The sequence below is a fragment of the Enhydra lutris genome, unplaced genomic scaffold (assembly GCF_002288905.1).
Source record: "Enhydra lutris kenyoni isolate GAN:26980312 unplaced genomic scaffold, ASM228890v2 scaffoldscaffold5, whole genome shotgun sequence".
NCBI classification, from domain to species: domain Eukaryota; kingdom Metazoa; phylum Chordata; class Mammalia; order Carnivora; family Mustelidae; genus Enhydra; species Enhydra lutris.
Window position 1 is genome coordinate 37,514,865 of NW_019154089.1, and position 16,332 is coordinate 37,531,196.

At 54.3% G+C, this 16,332-nt stretch overlaps 1 protein-coding gene across 1 annotated transcript; it reads right to left on the bottom strand.

The window, feature by feature from the left end:
* Positions 1 to 3,771: 3,771 nt before the first annotated feature.
* Positions 3,772 to 15,385, bottom strand: LOC111140975 (prenylcysteine oxidase 1 like). The gene is made up of 6 exons (XM_022493262.1): positions 15,298 to 15,385; positions 11,325 to 11,531; positions 9,708 to 9,882; positions 8,142 to 8,353; positions 5,138 to 5,278; positions 3,772 to 4,662 (listed from the first exon to the last, which is right to left on the bottom strand). Exons 1-6 carry the CDS (start codon positions 15,383 to 15,385, stop codon positions 4,001 to 4,003), a joined length of 1,485 nt encoding a protein of 494 aa, XP_022348970.1. The 3' UTR covers positions 3,772 to 4,000.
* Positions 15,386 to 16,332: the final 947 nt, after the last annotated feature.

Genomic DNA, 16,332 nt, shown 5'->3' on the forward strand with positions numbered 1-16,332 from the left:
GAGGCCCCCACAGCCTGCTCTCTGGGCCTTAGGACATGGCCTTCAAGCCTGGCTGTGGGGTGAGGGCGTGGGAAGAGCTGAGCTGCAGGAGGGTGGCTCTAGTCCTGGGATACCCTGGGTTCCCTGGGGCATAGGGATTGGGCCGGGAAACTCCTCATCTTGGCGGGACAGGCTGTCCTACTCCTACCAGGCCATCAGACACACAGACATCCTCAATAAACGCTGGTTAGTTTTATACGGATGCTGCCTTTTCCTCTCTCTGGGCTTCAGTATTCTCGTCTGTGAAATGAGAAGATGGGATTTAGGATCTTTGGGGTCTTTTCCAATGTTACCATTCTGCAGCTTAGGAACTTGGCCTCGTGAGCCTGGACTGGCAGCTGGTCCTTCTCAGCCCCCTGGTCTAAAGGGTAGCAGCAAATTGCTCAGGACCTTTGGAGGTCCAGGGAAAGCACTGGGTTTATATTGTGCCCAGGAACCTCCTTTGGTTTGAGTCTATGTGTGTTTTATGTTTTGCACTGCTTGGCGAGAAACCGCCCCTTCCATGAGAATAGGGGTCGTATCTGTCTTCCTTCAGCGAGGCATCTCCAGCACCTAGCTCCCCGTCCAGTGCTAAACCGGCTGCAGGGCTTGGTGAATGAATTTATGCGTGCATGCACACATGGAGGCCTCTAGGGGGAGCTCAAGATCTGCCCTAGCTTCTGTTGCTCCTTCAAAGGTGGATCAAGAGCTAAAGGCATTCCTCTCAGCCCCTGCCAATCCTTAGTCGTCCCCAACTCTACCCTCCACAACCTCCCCTACCTCCAAAGTGTTGAAGTTTCACTCAGGTTACCTGCTCTGAGAGTGGAGTCCCTGCGAAGAGTTTTAAATGTCCACCACACCACTCCATGACTATTGCGGACGAGGGTGGCCTCCTTCCTTCCTTGTTTGACAGATTATAGGGCTCTCTCTGTCCCAGCAACTGCTTTCTCTTCTCCCGGAGGGCTGTGGGTCCTTGGGGCTTCCTGCCCTGGTCTGAGAAGGCTAGGCTGGGCCTTGGGGCCAAGGTTTCCTGCCCGTCCCCATGCTCCCTTCTGCTGTCTTCAGGAATCTCTGGATTTTCCTTGCAGGCAGAGAGGGGGTGAGATCCAGCTCTCAGGTCAGGGCTTGGGGAAGCAGTCCAGCAAGAAGTGTGGGCATTTTGACCCGCGTTGGTTCTGAGCTGTTTAGGCTTGTCTACCCAGACAAAGGAAGTTCCTGAAGGAGGAGCCTGCTCTACGGCATTGAGGCTGGGGCGTGGAGCCAAACAAAGCCCCAGCGGAGGACTGGGGATCAGGTGTAGCTGTCCTCGTTTGCCTCTTCTGTACGCACAGCCTTAGGAATGCAAGGGAGGGATGGTTATCAGGGACCAGTTTGAAATTGACCTTGGCTCTCTCTGGCCCAATACCAACGCTCATCAAAGACACCATGACAGCCCGGGGCATCTTCATTTCAAACACAAACCATGAACGGATGTTGTTACATATTGATTCCACTGGCCTTGAGAAGATGGCGAGGGCACAGCCCTATCCTGCATGTGGTTGGTCTCTCTAACACCCTTTCCACTTCTCCAAATTGGTAGTTTGGATGAGACCCCACTCTGCTCCTGGGGAGGGACTTGACTGTTCTAAGCCAATCGACTTCATTTCTTCCCCTGCGTGTCCTGACTGAGCCGTCTAGCAGAGGAGTAAGCCAATCAGCACGCGGGGCATTTGCTTGGTCATAGCGAATTCTAATTCGGTCAGCAGGGACCCCCCCCCCCCCCAGCTGGCGCAGAGCCTGTGTGAGAGACCTCTTGCCCTGGGCGCTGTTGGCAGCCATCCTTGACCAGGAGAGAAGAAATGGGTCTGGCACGGCACAGAGCTGATACTTGCCCTGTGCCTGGACTCTCATGACCAGTGAGACCTTTTTATTGCTTAGGCCAGTGTAAGGCTGTTTTTTTACTACTGCAAGCCAAAAGCATTCTCACCGATGCCCCGGCTTTGTAAATCCTATAATAACCGACAGGTAAGTGCTAGGTGCACTTCAAAGGCATCCTTCACTTCCGCCACTATCATCCCAGAGCAGCAAAAACAACTTCGAAGCCAGTTTCGGGGTGCAGGGTATTTTGGTCCGTGCTGAATTAAAAAAATTTTTTTAAAGATTTTATTTATTATTTATTTATTTATTTTAGAAAGAGCGAGAGAGTGTGCAGGAACCAGCACCAGCAAGGGGAGGGGCGGAAGGGGAGGGAGAGGGAAGAGGAAAGAATCTCAAGCAGAGCACGTAGCGCACAGAGTCCCAGGCAGGGCGCGATCCCATGAAGCTGAGAGCAAGACCTGAGCTGAAACCAAGAGTCAGAGGCTTAACTGACTGAGCCACAGGCACTCCCGAATTTAATTATTTTTTTAAAAAAATATTTTATTTATTTATTTGACAGAGAGATCATAAGTAGGCAGAGAGGCAGGCAGAGAGAGGACGAGAAGCAGGCTCCCTGCCGAGCAGAGAGCCCAATGCGGGGCTCGATCCCAGGACCCTCGGATCATGACCTGAGCTGAAGGCAGAGGCTTTAACACACTGAGCCACCCAGGCGCCCCTGAATTTAATTATTTTTAGGGAGACGCTCCAGATTTAAGCCCCCTGAACTCACCAAGAGACCTTGGGTGAGTAATTTCCTCATGCTGCGCTGTTGTCACCATCTTTACAGAAAGAGGGAAGTTTGCAGGATGACCTTGGGAGCCAATCCTGTTAGGAAAGCACAGTATCAGTGCTGTTTGGCTGTGTCGTGTTCTCATGGTTTCTGGGCCCTCCCCCAGAGCCAGATTAGCAGGTCTGGGTGGGAGCTGGGCATCAGACTTAGCTTCATCTCAGAACTCCTTCTGACACCTTTTCATTCTTCCTTCTGCTGGGGTGAATGTTTGTGAGTAAGGTAGGGCTGCCCTCCCCCATCTGGGAACTTGTATTCTTGCAAGAAAGATCCACCGTGTTACTCTTCAACCCTTGCGTAATGGACAGAATGGTCAACTCTTCCAGGTGCCAAGGAAAAGCTTTTTTCTCCCCATGGCCTGGTGTATTCCCCTTTTCCCCCTGGTTGCCAGGAAGCTCAGAGGTATACTAACAGTTTCACTAAGGTGAGTATCTCAGTAACCATCTCTTCCTTGGGTCCTACCACAGTCATCTCTCCCAATACTCAGTGTTGTTGAGAGGCTTGTTGAGAGGTGGTGTCTAGGTACCTAGTACCTAGTACCTAGTAACCTAGTATTTAACTAGGTACCTCATATCTAGCAAGCACACAGGAAATAGGAGCTATTACCATGTCTTATGTTTTCTGGTCTTCTACTTTATTTGTAACCATCTGGTACATGTCTTGGTTTTTATTAAAGATTTACTTATTTATTTGAGAGATGGGGCAAGAGAAAGAGAGAACAAGCAGGGAGAGGGGCAAGAGAGAATCTTATGCAGACTCCCTGCTGAACACAGAGCCCAGAGCCTGAGGCAGGGCTTTGATCCCAGGACCCTGAATCATGACCTGAGCCGAAAACAAGAGCCGGCTGCTCAACCGACTGAGCCATCCAGGCACCCCGGTTTCATTGTACGTGCTGCCTCGCATACATTTTGGGAGTAGGCAATGAGAAGCAATAAAGAAATGTGACTTGGCATTCTCTGCCCCTTATTTCCTCCCCAGTCACTCCCATCTTCCCCTTAGGAAACCAAGTCAGAAGCAGCTGGAGAGGATGGATTTTTATTTCTTCTTTAAAAAAAATAAATAAAATGAATACACAGGCTTGAATTTCCTTCCCTCTCTTAGTCTCCCCTTAACAAGAAGCAAACACTGTGAAAGTCCTTAAGAGAGAAAGGCAGAGAGTGGGCTGCAGGGACCAGGCCGGCAGGGGCAGCGGCTTGCCACACGAGGCCTGGCGGCCAGCGCAGCCTGTCCAGCCCCGGCTGCTGTGGAGGTGAGACGTCTTCCGCGGGGGATGGGCGCTTCCAGGCTCTCCCCGGACCCTCATAGCTCGGTTTTCACCTTGTGCATCAGATCCTTTTGGTCGATCTTGTCCAGGTCCTGGTACCAGCGGTTGTAGGCCAGCAGGGCCACGTTCTTGGCAGCCACGGCCATCACCTCCACCGAGCTAGCCGCCCACTCCAGGGCATTGAGGTGGAAGAGCTGGTCGTGGAGGGCGAAGCGCGGGAGGGTGCCAGGGGAACCATACACGGGGTGGGCCCGCCACTCGGCAGTCTGCACCGAGTAGTAGGAGCGGAAGAGGGTCTTCAGCTGGGACCGGAGGAGGGGCTTGGGGGACTGGACTCGCCAGACAGCGGCCTCCTGGGGCTGCTTCCGCCGGAAGTTGGCCGAGATGTTTACGGGACAGATGTTGTCCAGGGCGCAGAAGAAGTTAGGGAAATCTGTGGTGAGGATGCTGGCGAAGGGGAAGAGCTTGGGGTCGGGGAAACCGAAGTAGGAAGAGTTGAGGTAGCCGTGGACCAAGGAGACCACGGTGGGCTGGAAAGAGCCCTGGGCGGCATCGATGGGCGGGTCGAAGCCTTCAAAGGTGATGGAGCTGCTGCTGTTGTCCAGGTGCAGGGGCGTGGCGATGACCACTATGTCATAGAAGTCGGACCCATTGCCCACCTCGTTCTCGTACTCCACATAGTACAAGGGTTTCCCTTCTGGAAGGAGAGATAATAGAGCACAAAAGTCAATTTACTTCTTGCCCACTACCCACTGATGTCCACCTGGGGCCCAGCGCTGAGGGTATGAGGCTTTGGGTGTAGCAGGGCCCTCCGGATGCTGGGTCCTGGGCTTTCCACACTGGTGTGGCTGCAGAGGAAGCACTGGACTGGGAGTCAGGAGTCTGGAGCTTTTGCTCTAGCTCTGCAGCTGAGTGGCTGGAGGGACTGTGGCAAGGCTGAGGCTCAAAGTCAAATGAACGGGGCTGGCTGGAGGTGAGTCTCAGCCTTCTGGCTCTGACATTAAAATCAGGACGACAGTGCCCTCTGGTGTCACTTGGCAGTGCTGGAACTTCCCACCGGGTTTTTGGAACCACTTGGCACCCTTTCACAGACCAGGGTTTAGGGACAGGCTGGTGGAAGCGCCCCTGGTCTAGGAAACAGAGTGGCCATGCACCCTGCTCTGCTCACTCACCCGTATTCTGTAGGGTCACAGAGGTCACTGTGGCGTGGATCACGTTGGCCTTGGTGAGCTTCAGCAGGCCGGAGCAAACCAGCTTGTTGCCTCCCTCCACAGACCACAGGCTGCCCTGGGCCCCAGCTAGTGACATGGCTCCTGGGAGGGGGAGAGTGGCCAGTGGGTTCTCAGAATCACTGGGCTGTGAGGCTGCAGAGTCCAGCACCATCCTACCTGCTGGACCTCCCCCGTCAGGCCAAGAATCCCCCAACACGGGCATGGAGAGACAACACATGCACAAGTACAGCAAAATTCACAAGGCTATCAACTGAAAACACGCTCAGTGCCAGGACCATGTATAAAAGATCACAGATGGTAAGATTCTGTTTGTACAGACTGCCCAGAAGTGGCAAATCCCTAGAAGCAGAGTGGATTTGTGGTTGCCCAGGGCTAGAAGGTGGGGGGTTGTCAGGGAGGTGATGGCTACAGGTATGCGGGATTCTGGAGGCACTGAGAATACTCTAAAATTGATTGTGAAAATGGATGCACAACTCAAATTCACTTTACATCGGTGAATTGGGGGCACCTGGCTGGCTCAGTCAGTGGAAGGTATGACTTTTGATCTCAGGGTTGTGAGTTCGAGCCCTGCGCTGGGTTGTTGGGTATAGGGATTACTTAAAGATAAAATCTTTAAAAATACCAATGGGTCAATTGTGTGGTATATGAATTGTATCTTCAAGGATACACACAAGCTACTGGAAGAGTGAGCAGGAGAGCCTCGCTGAGGGGACACCTGGTGGGATCTTATGGCTGGGAGGGAGCCAGCCACGCCAGCAGCGAGAGGGATAGCAACCTGGACACTAGGGAGATGCTTGTCAAATATATACCTTTTCGTTCATTTATTCAACAAAAATGGGCTGAGTGCCTCCACGGGTCCAGGCCCTGTTCTAAGGGCTGGGGGAACGTCAGTGAGCAAAGGAGACAGAGCTTCTTGCCCTTGGGAAGCTGACATTCTAGGGGGAAGAGATGAAAGAAGTAAATGATGCCGCCAGGTAGGGGGACTGGCACTGCAGGGGGTGGGAGGAGGTGTCCATGGGATTGAAAACTGGGTGATGGGACAGCGTCAATGAAAAGGAACATCTGGGGGCGCCTGGGTGGCTCAGGGGGTTGAGCCTCTGCCTTTGGCTCAGGTCATGATCCCAGGGTCCTGGGATGGAGTCCCGCATCGGGCTCTCTGCTTGGCAGGGAGCCTGCTTCCTCCTCTCTCTCTGTCTGCCTCTCTGCCTACTTGTGATTTCTGTCTGTCAAATAAATAAATAATCTTTTTTAAAAAAAAAAGAAAGAAAGAAAAGGAACATCTGCACAAAGACATTTTAGGGAATAAGAGTTTACCATGACTGTGTCTCAGGGAAGAATGTTCTGGGTGGAGAGATGGCTGCCCAGAAGCCCCAAGGTAGGAGCGCATCTGGAATGCAGGGGACATGCAAAGGGGTCCAGAGTGGCTGGACTGGGGTGAGGGAGCAGGGAGGTGGTGGAGCCTGGGCCATGGAGGCCTTGCAGGCCACTGGAAGGACTCTTGGCTTTTATTTGAAGGCAAGTGGGAGGCCTTACAGACCTTACAACATAGGTCAACCTAGGTCTGACCTGATGTGTCTTTGTTTTAAAAGGCTCAACCAGCTTATGTGTTAAGAATAGCCTGCAGGGGGGGCACCTGGGTGGCTCAGTGGATTAAAGCCTCTGCCTTCGGCTCAGGTCATGATCCCAGAGTCCTGGGATCGAGCCCCACATCAGACTCTCTGCTCAGCAGGGAGCCTGCTTCTCTTCCTCTCTCTCTGCCTGCCTCTCTGCCTACTTGTGATTTCTCTCTCTGTCAAATAAATAAATAAAATCTTAAAAAAAGAAAAAAAAAAGAATAGCCTCCAGGGAGGGGCGCCTGGGCTGCTTTCGGCTCAGGTCATGATCCCAGGGTCCTGGGATCGAGCCCCGCATCGGGCTCTCTGCTCAGCAGGGAGCCTGCTTTCCTTCCTCTCTCTCTGCCTGCCTCTCTGCCTACTTGTGATCTCTGTCAAATAAATTAAAAAAAAAAAAAAAAAAAAAAGAAAGAACAGCCTGCAGGGGGAAGGGGGCGGGGGGGGGGGTGGGGGGGGTGCTGGCAGGAGACTTGCAGTAATCTGGGTGAGGGATGCTGAGCTTGGACCAGGGAGGAAGCAGTGCTGGGAAGTGGTCAGATTCTGGCTCTAAGTGGAAGGCAAAGCAGATTCCTTTCCTTCCCTTTTTTGTTTCCTTTCCTTCCTCTCCTCTCTTTCTTTCTTTCCCTCCCTTCCTTCCTCCCTCCTATCTCTCCTTCCTTCCTTCGCAGATGAGATATGATATGTGATGGATATCAGAGAAGGCACCAGTCCGGGTTTTGGCTGGAGCAACGGAAAGGAGCTGTGGAAGACTCTCAGAGAGGCGGGCTTGAGGGGAAGGTCAAGAGCTCAGGTTTGGCCACCTTGAGTGCCCACCAGGTCCACCAGTGGAGATGTAAGGGTAGCACTGGACATGTGAGTCTGCAGTCCTGAAGGGAGGTCTGGGCTGGAAGGCGTGCTTAGGAGTCGGTGGGTGGAAGTGTGAGTAGTTGAGACGCGGACCAAGGACTGAGCTTGCACTTTCCACGTTAGGAGGCGGGGAGGAGAGAAGGCCCAGGCCTGCGCTGGAGGGTGGCAGGTTATGTACACACCCGCTGGCCCCAGCAGGCCAGGTCCTGAAACCAGCCCCAGCAGGAGCGGTGGAAACACATTGGAACTAAGATCTGAGCTTTGCTTCCAACATCTGAGAAATGGGGTGAACATCATTTCCTGGCAGCCTGGAGGTCCGATGCCAGAATCAAAGAGGGTTGAGGTAGGAATGTGCTTAGACAGCTGTACTGAGCCTGGTGGGTGTGGGGTTGTCACTGGCCGGGGGTGGGGGGTGGGGGTGGCAGCCCATCCTGGGTGCTGTGGGCCAGGGAAGGGCAGGAGGCAGGCCGAGGGCAGAGGCTCACCGGCGAAGGCGGGCATTGCTGCAGACTGGCCATAGCTGGCCCGCAGGACAGCGGAGACGACATCGTCGATAAAGCGCTGAGTGACGCCCACTTGGAGCAGGGACTCCGCCACAGAGCGCTGGGTCATGTTGACGAAGGCAGACTCCCCCAGCGAGTAGAGCAGCTCCTCCACGCCCGAGAAAGCGTAACCATGGGCCTGGTACTTGTAGATCCTGGAAGACACGCAGAGCTGGAGCCCGTGTGCTGGCCGACCAGCCAGTCCTGGCTCCCAGCACCTGGGCGGCCCAGCAGGGCCCCGCTCTGCCTCTCCATGAGGAGGGTGAGAGAGGAGGCTGGTTTCTTGGCCTGTCTGCTGACGCTGGCGGGCCTCCCCCAGCTATAGGGACAGCGTAGGGGGCGGGGCAAACTGTCTGGAGCCCCACTAGACCCGGTTTCCCCACGGTGCGGCTAAAGGACAACTATGGTGTCTGAACTGCCCCGCCTGAGGGCACAGTCCTCTTCTCTCCCATGGGGGACTGCCAGGCCCTGGGCCACAGCCCACCCCCACTGTCACATGGCTTGCTTCAGCAGTGTGCACTCTGTGCTGGCTTCTAGGGCCACGTTGGACCCGGTGGGACTGGCCTCACACCAGTGCTGTGCTAGCCCAGCCTGGCCTCCCTCCCAGCCTCATCCAACAGGGCTCCCACGCACCCCAGTGAGCTCCCGTCTCGCCCCTCCGCAGCAGCCCCAGTCTCAGGGACTGACCGGCTGATCTTGGAAATGCTGCCTCTACCTGGGCTGCTTTGTCAACGTGCTGAGTCTGGTCATAACGGGACAATCAGATAGAGTTCCTCTCCATGAACGAAAATCAGCATTGTAGGTTTGGGTAAAATGGACAAGGGGGAAAGATGTCAGAAGGGTAAGGACATTACGTCTGGAGGATTCCTGGAAAGTAAAAGATAGGGATGCCATGAAGGGCATAGGTGTGGATGTGGGAAGGGTGGCAAAGCACCAGGACCCAGCAAGGAGGCCGGGAGGCCATCCTGAATGTCTGCCTCTGGGCCAGGAAGCAAGGAGGACCCTCAGGGGAGAGCTGGCGTGCCAGGTGGCGAGTGGGTGAACGGTGAGAAGCAGACAGAGTGACATCGGACCACTCGTCCTCATCATATGAAGGAGTGGGGGAGGAGGCCAGGGCCCAAGGAGGAGGGAAGTGGTGAAAAAGGAGTTTGTTCTACATGGGAAAACCGGGGGTCAGTTGGGCTTAGAAGGGCACAGCCTGAGGCTGTAAGAGGCCTCTAGATGTGCTTCATTTGGCTTATTCCTAAGATGAATTGGTTGCATATACTGAATAACCAGGAGATTTCACACATCACTCTGGATTTCTAGCGTCTTCTAGAAAATCGAAAGACCTAGCCACAGGAGGTCGGCATTCCCACAGGGCAGAGTGCTAGCCACCCCCTTCAGACAGGGCCCTGCTCTTCGGGGCAGCCCACTGCCCACTCTCCTCTCCCACCAGCTGCCTCCGCTTTCGCACACCCCAGGGGTGTCCTTGTAGGCGGTGGCGTTTGTAAGCCCCGCCCGGCGTACCTCATGAACTTCTCCATGACCTCCTCCACCCACATCTGCAGCCGCAGGAAGCTGATGCCGTAGTGCCACCAGAGGCGGAAGAGGTTCAGCAGGTACCAGTCCGTCTCCTCCAGCACAAAGTGCTCCCCGCTGAAGATGGCGCTCCTGCCCACCACCTCTCGCCGGTGCCTCAGGCCTGAGGGGACAGGCAGGAGCCCCTCAGTTCCCTCTCAGAGCGCTCCCCTCCCCCAGGAGATCTAGCAGTGACTGAGCGACATTTAGGGTCCTCCTGAAGGATGCAAATGGATTGGCTCCATTAAAGGGAAGAGCCAGCCACTATGGTCTGCTCCTCTGTGCTGCTTGTTTGGAACAGTCAACAGATGCCCTGAGCAGGCTAGTTGATAAAGACGTGAGATTTAAAGTAATGTACCAGTTTACAGTGGTGTTTTTGAACAGGGATGCACTCAGCCACGAGTGCGGGGAATTCAGCTGTCATCCTGGAATGGCCAGGGACTGATTGCTGGCTCTTGGATGGCAAGCCCCGGCAACAAGACCGCCTGGGCAGAGTCCCAGCTCTTTGCAACCATCTGCACGCGACAGCCTACAGAGCACCGGGACTTCAGCATCTCGCTTCATCCTCTCTTAGCCTGGGAAGAGGCAGAACAGGTGACAGCAGCCCCCAGTTAAAAATGTAGAAACCGAGGCTTAGCTTCTAGGACCTGCCCCAAGTCACAGACTTCTGTTTCTTCCCCCCATTCCTGTCCCTGAGCCACCAAGTTCCCCATCGCGGAGGCCACATTCCTTCGGCATCCTTCCAGAGAGATTTTCTGCCAACACTCCTAAGGATGGGTATAGCCAGGAGTCACTCCTCCTCCGCCCCCACATACTATCTGCAGCTCTGCATCCTACTGACACACTGTGTCTCTTCGAGTGCTCTACACTAAGCCTGAAGGACTTCCCCAGTCTGGCTGCTGTGCACTTAAACAGTATTTACTCTCAGATCCCAGTGGGGGGGCAGGTGGGATGTTTTCAACCTTCTGCTACCTCCAGCAATGCTGCGATGAGTAACTGTGTGTTTGCCACTTAGCTCTCTTTAGTACACTTGGTCGCTTCCGAGAAGCAGAGCTTGTGTGTCAAACAGGACCGGTGTCTGTGGTTTCGCTAGGTGCTGCTGGGGTTGAATCTGGCTCTTACTCCTCGGCAGCGGGGCCGCAGCAAAGGTGTAGACACCCTCTGAGCCTTCCTTTCCTCGGGAGACCTAACACCTGCCTCACAGGAGGGTGGCTGGGTAGGGAGGACGGAATGCCCACATCCCACCTGGAAGGATTCCAGGTACCTGGCAAGCACACAGCACATGGAAGACATTATAATTATGGCTACCGAGAGGCAGCAAGTCAAAAGGGAAAGAAACTGGCTTGGGTTCCAATCCCTGCTCTGCAACTAACTCACTGTGTAACCTCAGGCAAGTTCCTTCCCCTCTCTGGTCTCAGATGCTCCATCTGTAAAACGAGGAGATGGGGCTACATGACCCTCCGGCCCTGACCTCCAGGGCCATCTGGGAGAAGCCCAGTGGTTGCCACCAGCCCTGGGCAAGACACGGGGGGGGGCGTGGAGAGGACCTTGGCGCAACGCACTCACCCAGCTGCTTGACGAAGTCCTGCATGTGCAGGCTCAGGGAGTGGAAGGAGGCGGCCCCGCTCTCGTAGTGCTGCTTATTGACGGAGATGGTGGCCAGGCGGCCACCCACAGTCCCCTTCTCAAACACGTCGATCTGCACCCGGGGCCCGAAGTGTTGCTGGAGGAAATGGGCTACGGCGGAGCCCCCGATTCCGGCCCCAACCACGGCTGTCAGCAGGCCAGGGAGGGAGAGACGGGAGAGACAGCACAGGGGGTGGTAAGGCCACAGGTCCCACGCTGACCACCCCCTGGGAGGTGGTTCCCAGGCCCCTGCATTTCTTCTACTTATCACCTCTCAAAAAGGAAATCTGCAGGCTGGTTTTTTAGTAAAGCTATTTGCAGAGAGCAAAGGACAACCTGAAAATTGTCACCTACTGTAACGCTCATTTTATAATGAAAAAGACACGTTAGCAGGAAAGAATGTCAACATTCTGGATGATCATGTAAAGAGAATACATTTAGTTTTATACAAACTCACTACATTGTCCCTATTTTTATTTCATTCTGAATTGGTGAAGACCTGATCACTGCAGGTACTGTTAGGCAAGATCAGTGTTTGGAAATGACTCCTTAATCCAGGGGTCAGCAAACTATAGCCTGCGGGCCAATTCTAGGCCACAGTTCTACTGGGATGCAGCCGCCCTCTTTCTGGAGCCTGCTTATGGCTGCTTTCACACTAGGGTGGCAGAGGAGTACTTGCTGCAGAGACCCTATAGCCTGCAAAGCCTGAGGTGTTTACTCTCTGGTCCTTTACTGAAGAAGTCCACCAACCCTTGGTCTAGGGCAACCTACCACCTGACACTTTAATCACTTCTACATTTGCTGTTTGCCAAGACTGGAATGCACCCTGGGACGGGCCGCTCACTACTGTGCAGGGCACCCTATGCCGGTTTGGACTCTTGTTCCAAAGTTTCAGCTTTGATGTCTTTGGGGATCTCATCATCTACTGTCTTTACTGTGCCTCCTGCTTTCCTGCTATTTGCAAACTTGGTTCATAAGCCATGGGTGCTCTCATCCAAGTCACTGGTAAAATGTTTCACTGGCAATGTGGGCTCTGTAGGTTACCAGGCACCACTGTCCAGACAGCCTAATCTAGATACTCATAATAGCACTGTGCCAAGACAGCAAGGCAGCTAGGAAGCTACTGAACTGGACAGCCACACCTCCCACAATTTGAGACCCAGCCTTCCTCCCATCTGGCAGTCTGTCTAAATAAAAAAGGAGGTAAATTTGGTGTTGATTTTTCCTTCCCAGACCCCTGTTAGACCCATGACAGACCATCTAGGTCCTGTCAAGAAGGCAAAAACGCAAAGGTCTTTTTGATCTGGCCTCCATTTACTTGGGCACTCCCTGCCCCACCCCCCATCCCATCCCCTTCTTGTGTGCATCAACTTCTTTGGCTGTGGAGCCCATGACTTTGTTCTCACACTTGTGCCTTGGCCTACGTTGCTTTTTTGGGAACGCTGTCGCCTTTTGCCTTGCTGCTTCTAGGGCCGCCTCTAGGGCCGCCGTGTGCAATTAGAGTTTTGTTTGCCTCACTCACCTAAGACAAGCCAGGTGTCACTCCCACACATTCCTCCAGCACACGCTCCTTCCCCAGGACCTTATTCTTGCACACTATCCTTCACTGGTCCATTTAAGGACTGAGAGCAGCTCCCTAGGCCCCCCAGACCCTGGCAGGCAGTAAAGCTAAGTATTTGTTGCATCTTGGGAAAAAAAAAAAAAAAAAAACAAAAAAAACCCACTTCCTCCTTTTCAGTGTTTACAAAGCCATTTCTAAGACTGTCCTTAACCTTTTTCAACCAGTGCGCTCCCTTCCTGTCTGTGACAGAGCCCCAAGTTATCCATTTTTCAGAGGAACTAATATCATGAGGCCTCGAAGCTGCGCACAGGGCTCTGGGGAAGCAGAAGAGCTCACCTCATTGAGAAGCAGCACATTCAATGCCCACAACCAACGCCCACTCCCTGGTCCATGATAAGACGTGCTAGGGCCCAAGAGAATCAAGCTTGGCTTTTGTCCTCCTGAGCTCAGGCAGGGAGTGGGCAGACAGACTCGCGCACTGCAAGCTATGACAACGTGTGACCCCTGTGACAACAGGGTTCCGGGGAATCCTGAGGAGGAAGCAACGTATTGTGCATGAGCACGTGGAGACACAGGCCTCGCAGGGGAAGTAATGTCTGACCAGGGCCGTGGAGAACGATCGGCTTTGCCTGGCAGCAGAAGCACATTCTCCCTGGAGAACAGCATGAGCAGGGCGGTGTGTGGAACTGTGGGGGTGGGGGTAAAGAGTCCAATGTCACACAGAGGTATTCAGATTTGGCCCTGCAGCAGTCTGGGGGTGAAGCCATCCTCACAGGAAAGCTCCACAATCTTGTGTGTAGAATCCAAACCACCAAGATGAGGACAATCAGAAAAGCTACCAAGCATCTTGGCATTGCCAAGTGTCCTGCCCTGGGTGACCGCTGGGCCAGGTAGGCAGGGACGAGGCAGGCAACCAGCCATGTACTGCTGGGAGGAGGCCCTGCCCCTTCCCAGGGGCCAGTGTGAAATGTCTTGCCTTGTTGCCCATTTTTTGGGAGATGAAGGGAGTGCCCTGCCCCTCCAGACACAGCGTGCCTAACTTCCCCATCCTTTGGAGCCAAAATCCACCTTCTCCCTGAGGTCTTCTCTGTCTGCTCTAGCTCTCAGGATTCTCTCTCCCCTGAAAACCCTAGACTCTCAGTCCCAAACTGATTTCTGGCAGGCTCATCTGTCTTAACCCTTTATGGCCTGAACTGCAGTTTTGTAATCCAAAGAAGCCTTAGCACTGTACTAGCCCAATAAGTCTGTGGTGCTTTCAAGGGACACGCTCCCCTGCCAATAAGGGGGCAGAGAGGGCAGCTTAGTGGAGTGGAGACTCTGTCCCCCGACACCAGAAGACTAGCATCTCTGCCTGTGGGAATTTTATATGTGAGGGACTGGAATATCTTTAAGAGCCCTGTCGAGTTAAAATTGACAATTGTTAATAGAAAGAGCAAACAAATATGGAGCTCTAGTCAATGAGATGCAGGAAGAAGTATTTAGCAAATGTCCTGATGCCTGCAGTTTATTTTGAAATGCATTAAGATGTAAGTTGAATTCATGGAGGGAGGGGAAGATAGTTATGTAATAATGCAAGTACAGGAGCAGTTTGCTAAGGGCAGAATCTAGGTGGTGAGCACACAGTTGACCACTGTATATCCAGTTCTTTCAACTCTGCTGTACATCTGAAAATTTTCAAAATAAAATATTTTAATAAAACCCAAGATGACTGCTGTTAAAAGTTCTCCACTGTCATTCAGCAAATTGATCTCCAGCAGACCTTCCTGGGTTCTCTCTCCTATTCTCCCTGAGGTTTTGGCTTAGATGTTCCTTCTAGGAAGCCCTCCAGAGCCCTCTCGGAGCCTGGAAGATGGACGAAGTGCTCTTTCCATCGGGGTACCTTCTCAGCCTCACCACTGACTTCCCTGTATTGTGCAGTCTCGCCTCCAGACAGGAACTACGGAGCACTGTGCCTGCTTCACAGACGGCCCTCAATAAACCTTTATGAATGACATCACCCAATCCCCGGCCTCTCTGTCATCCATCGGGGCACCTGGCAAAGAGCCAGGTCCACCGTAGATGCTCAGTGCTCCCGGCCCTTCTGGTGAGATCAGTGGCCAGTCTGGTCCCAAGCCTCTTTTCCGCCCCAGGCAGCCGTCGCCACATGCCCATGCCGGATCAGCACCTTGCCTCCCACCGGTCCCCTTCCTCTCCCAGTCTCAGACCCTTGCCTCTTCTCCAGCCCGTTCCTCTCCCGAGGACCCCTCCCTCGCCCAGCTTCCTTCCCCTTCCCCCACCCGGTAGCTGCCGGCTACGACCCCTTTTCCCTCACAGCCCTCCCCCGCGCAGCCCCCCACCCCGTCCTTCCCGCACCGATTTTGCTGGGCCGGGCGTCTCCGCCTGTGGCGGCGGCGGCCAGGATCGCGGCCAGCGCTGCGAGGAGCCGGGCAGCGCGGGCCATGGCGGGCGGCGATCTGGACTGCACGCCGGCGCTCGGTGCTGGCGGGTTGGCGCTGGGCTCGCCGCCCCGCCCCGGCGCCCCACTGGCTGTTCCGCCTTCAGCCCGGTGGGCCACCGCCTCTCATTGGCCGAGCCGCCGTCTCTCTCCAGCACGAGGCGCTCATTAGCTGCATCCCTCTCGGGCAGGCTCCGTCAGTGGCGGCTTCTCTGTCCCGCCTCCTGGACGCGGGTTCTCCATTGGCTGGCTCGTCCTGCCCCCGCGCAGGTGTGCGCGCTCCGGGTGCTCAGCATCAGGACCAGGGCCGCGCTGAGGGGAGATCGACCGGAGAGGCGGGCGACCTCGGTCCCAGTCCAACCCCTGCGGGTTCCTAGCTCTCTAACGGGCCGTCTCCGTGTCTGCTTCGGTTTCCCTTCTCTCCCGCTCCCTTTCTGGGTGGTTTTGACAATCACGTGAGATCAGAGACTTGATACCGTTTGGCAGGATCTGCAAGCGCAGCAAATTGCTGACCAAGCGTGTGCAGGCGTGGGGGCGAGGCGCTCCCCTGCGAGCGCGTGGAAGCAAGGCCAGATGCTTTCGAGACTGCTGTCACCCACGTGTACTTGCAGGTTCTACATGCACTTTGTGTCTCTGCCTTCTACTTAACCAAAAGAGAAGGGTTTCATCCAGTCTCTTCTCAGGGGAAGGAAAGGTAGGAAGGGAGGAGTAAGCTCCCATTTTCACCCTCAGAAAAGAAGAGCCGCTCAGTGTGGTTAGTTCATTACACGGCGAAGGACAGATTCCTCTGGCAGAAAATAAAGCTGAGCATGAGCTTCAGGATAAGTAAGGAAAACCCATATTTAATTTGGCCAGATGATGGCTAAGAGAAGAAACTGAAAGGATTCAGACGCTAGTAAAAGAGCATGTAGCTGAGATTCCAAGTCAGCTCTCTGAGTCACAGAAGGGCCAAG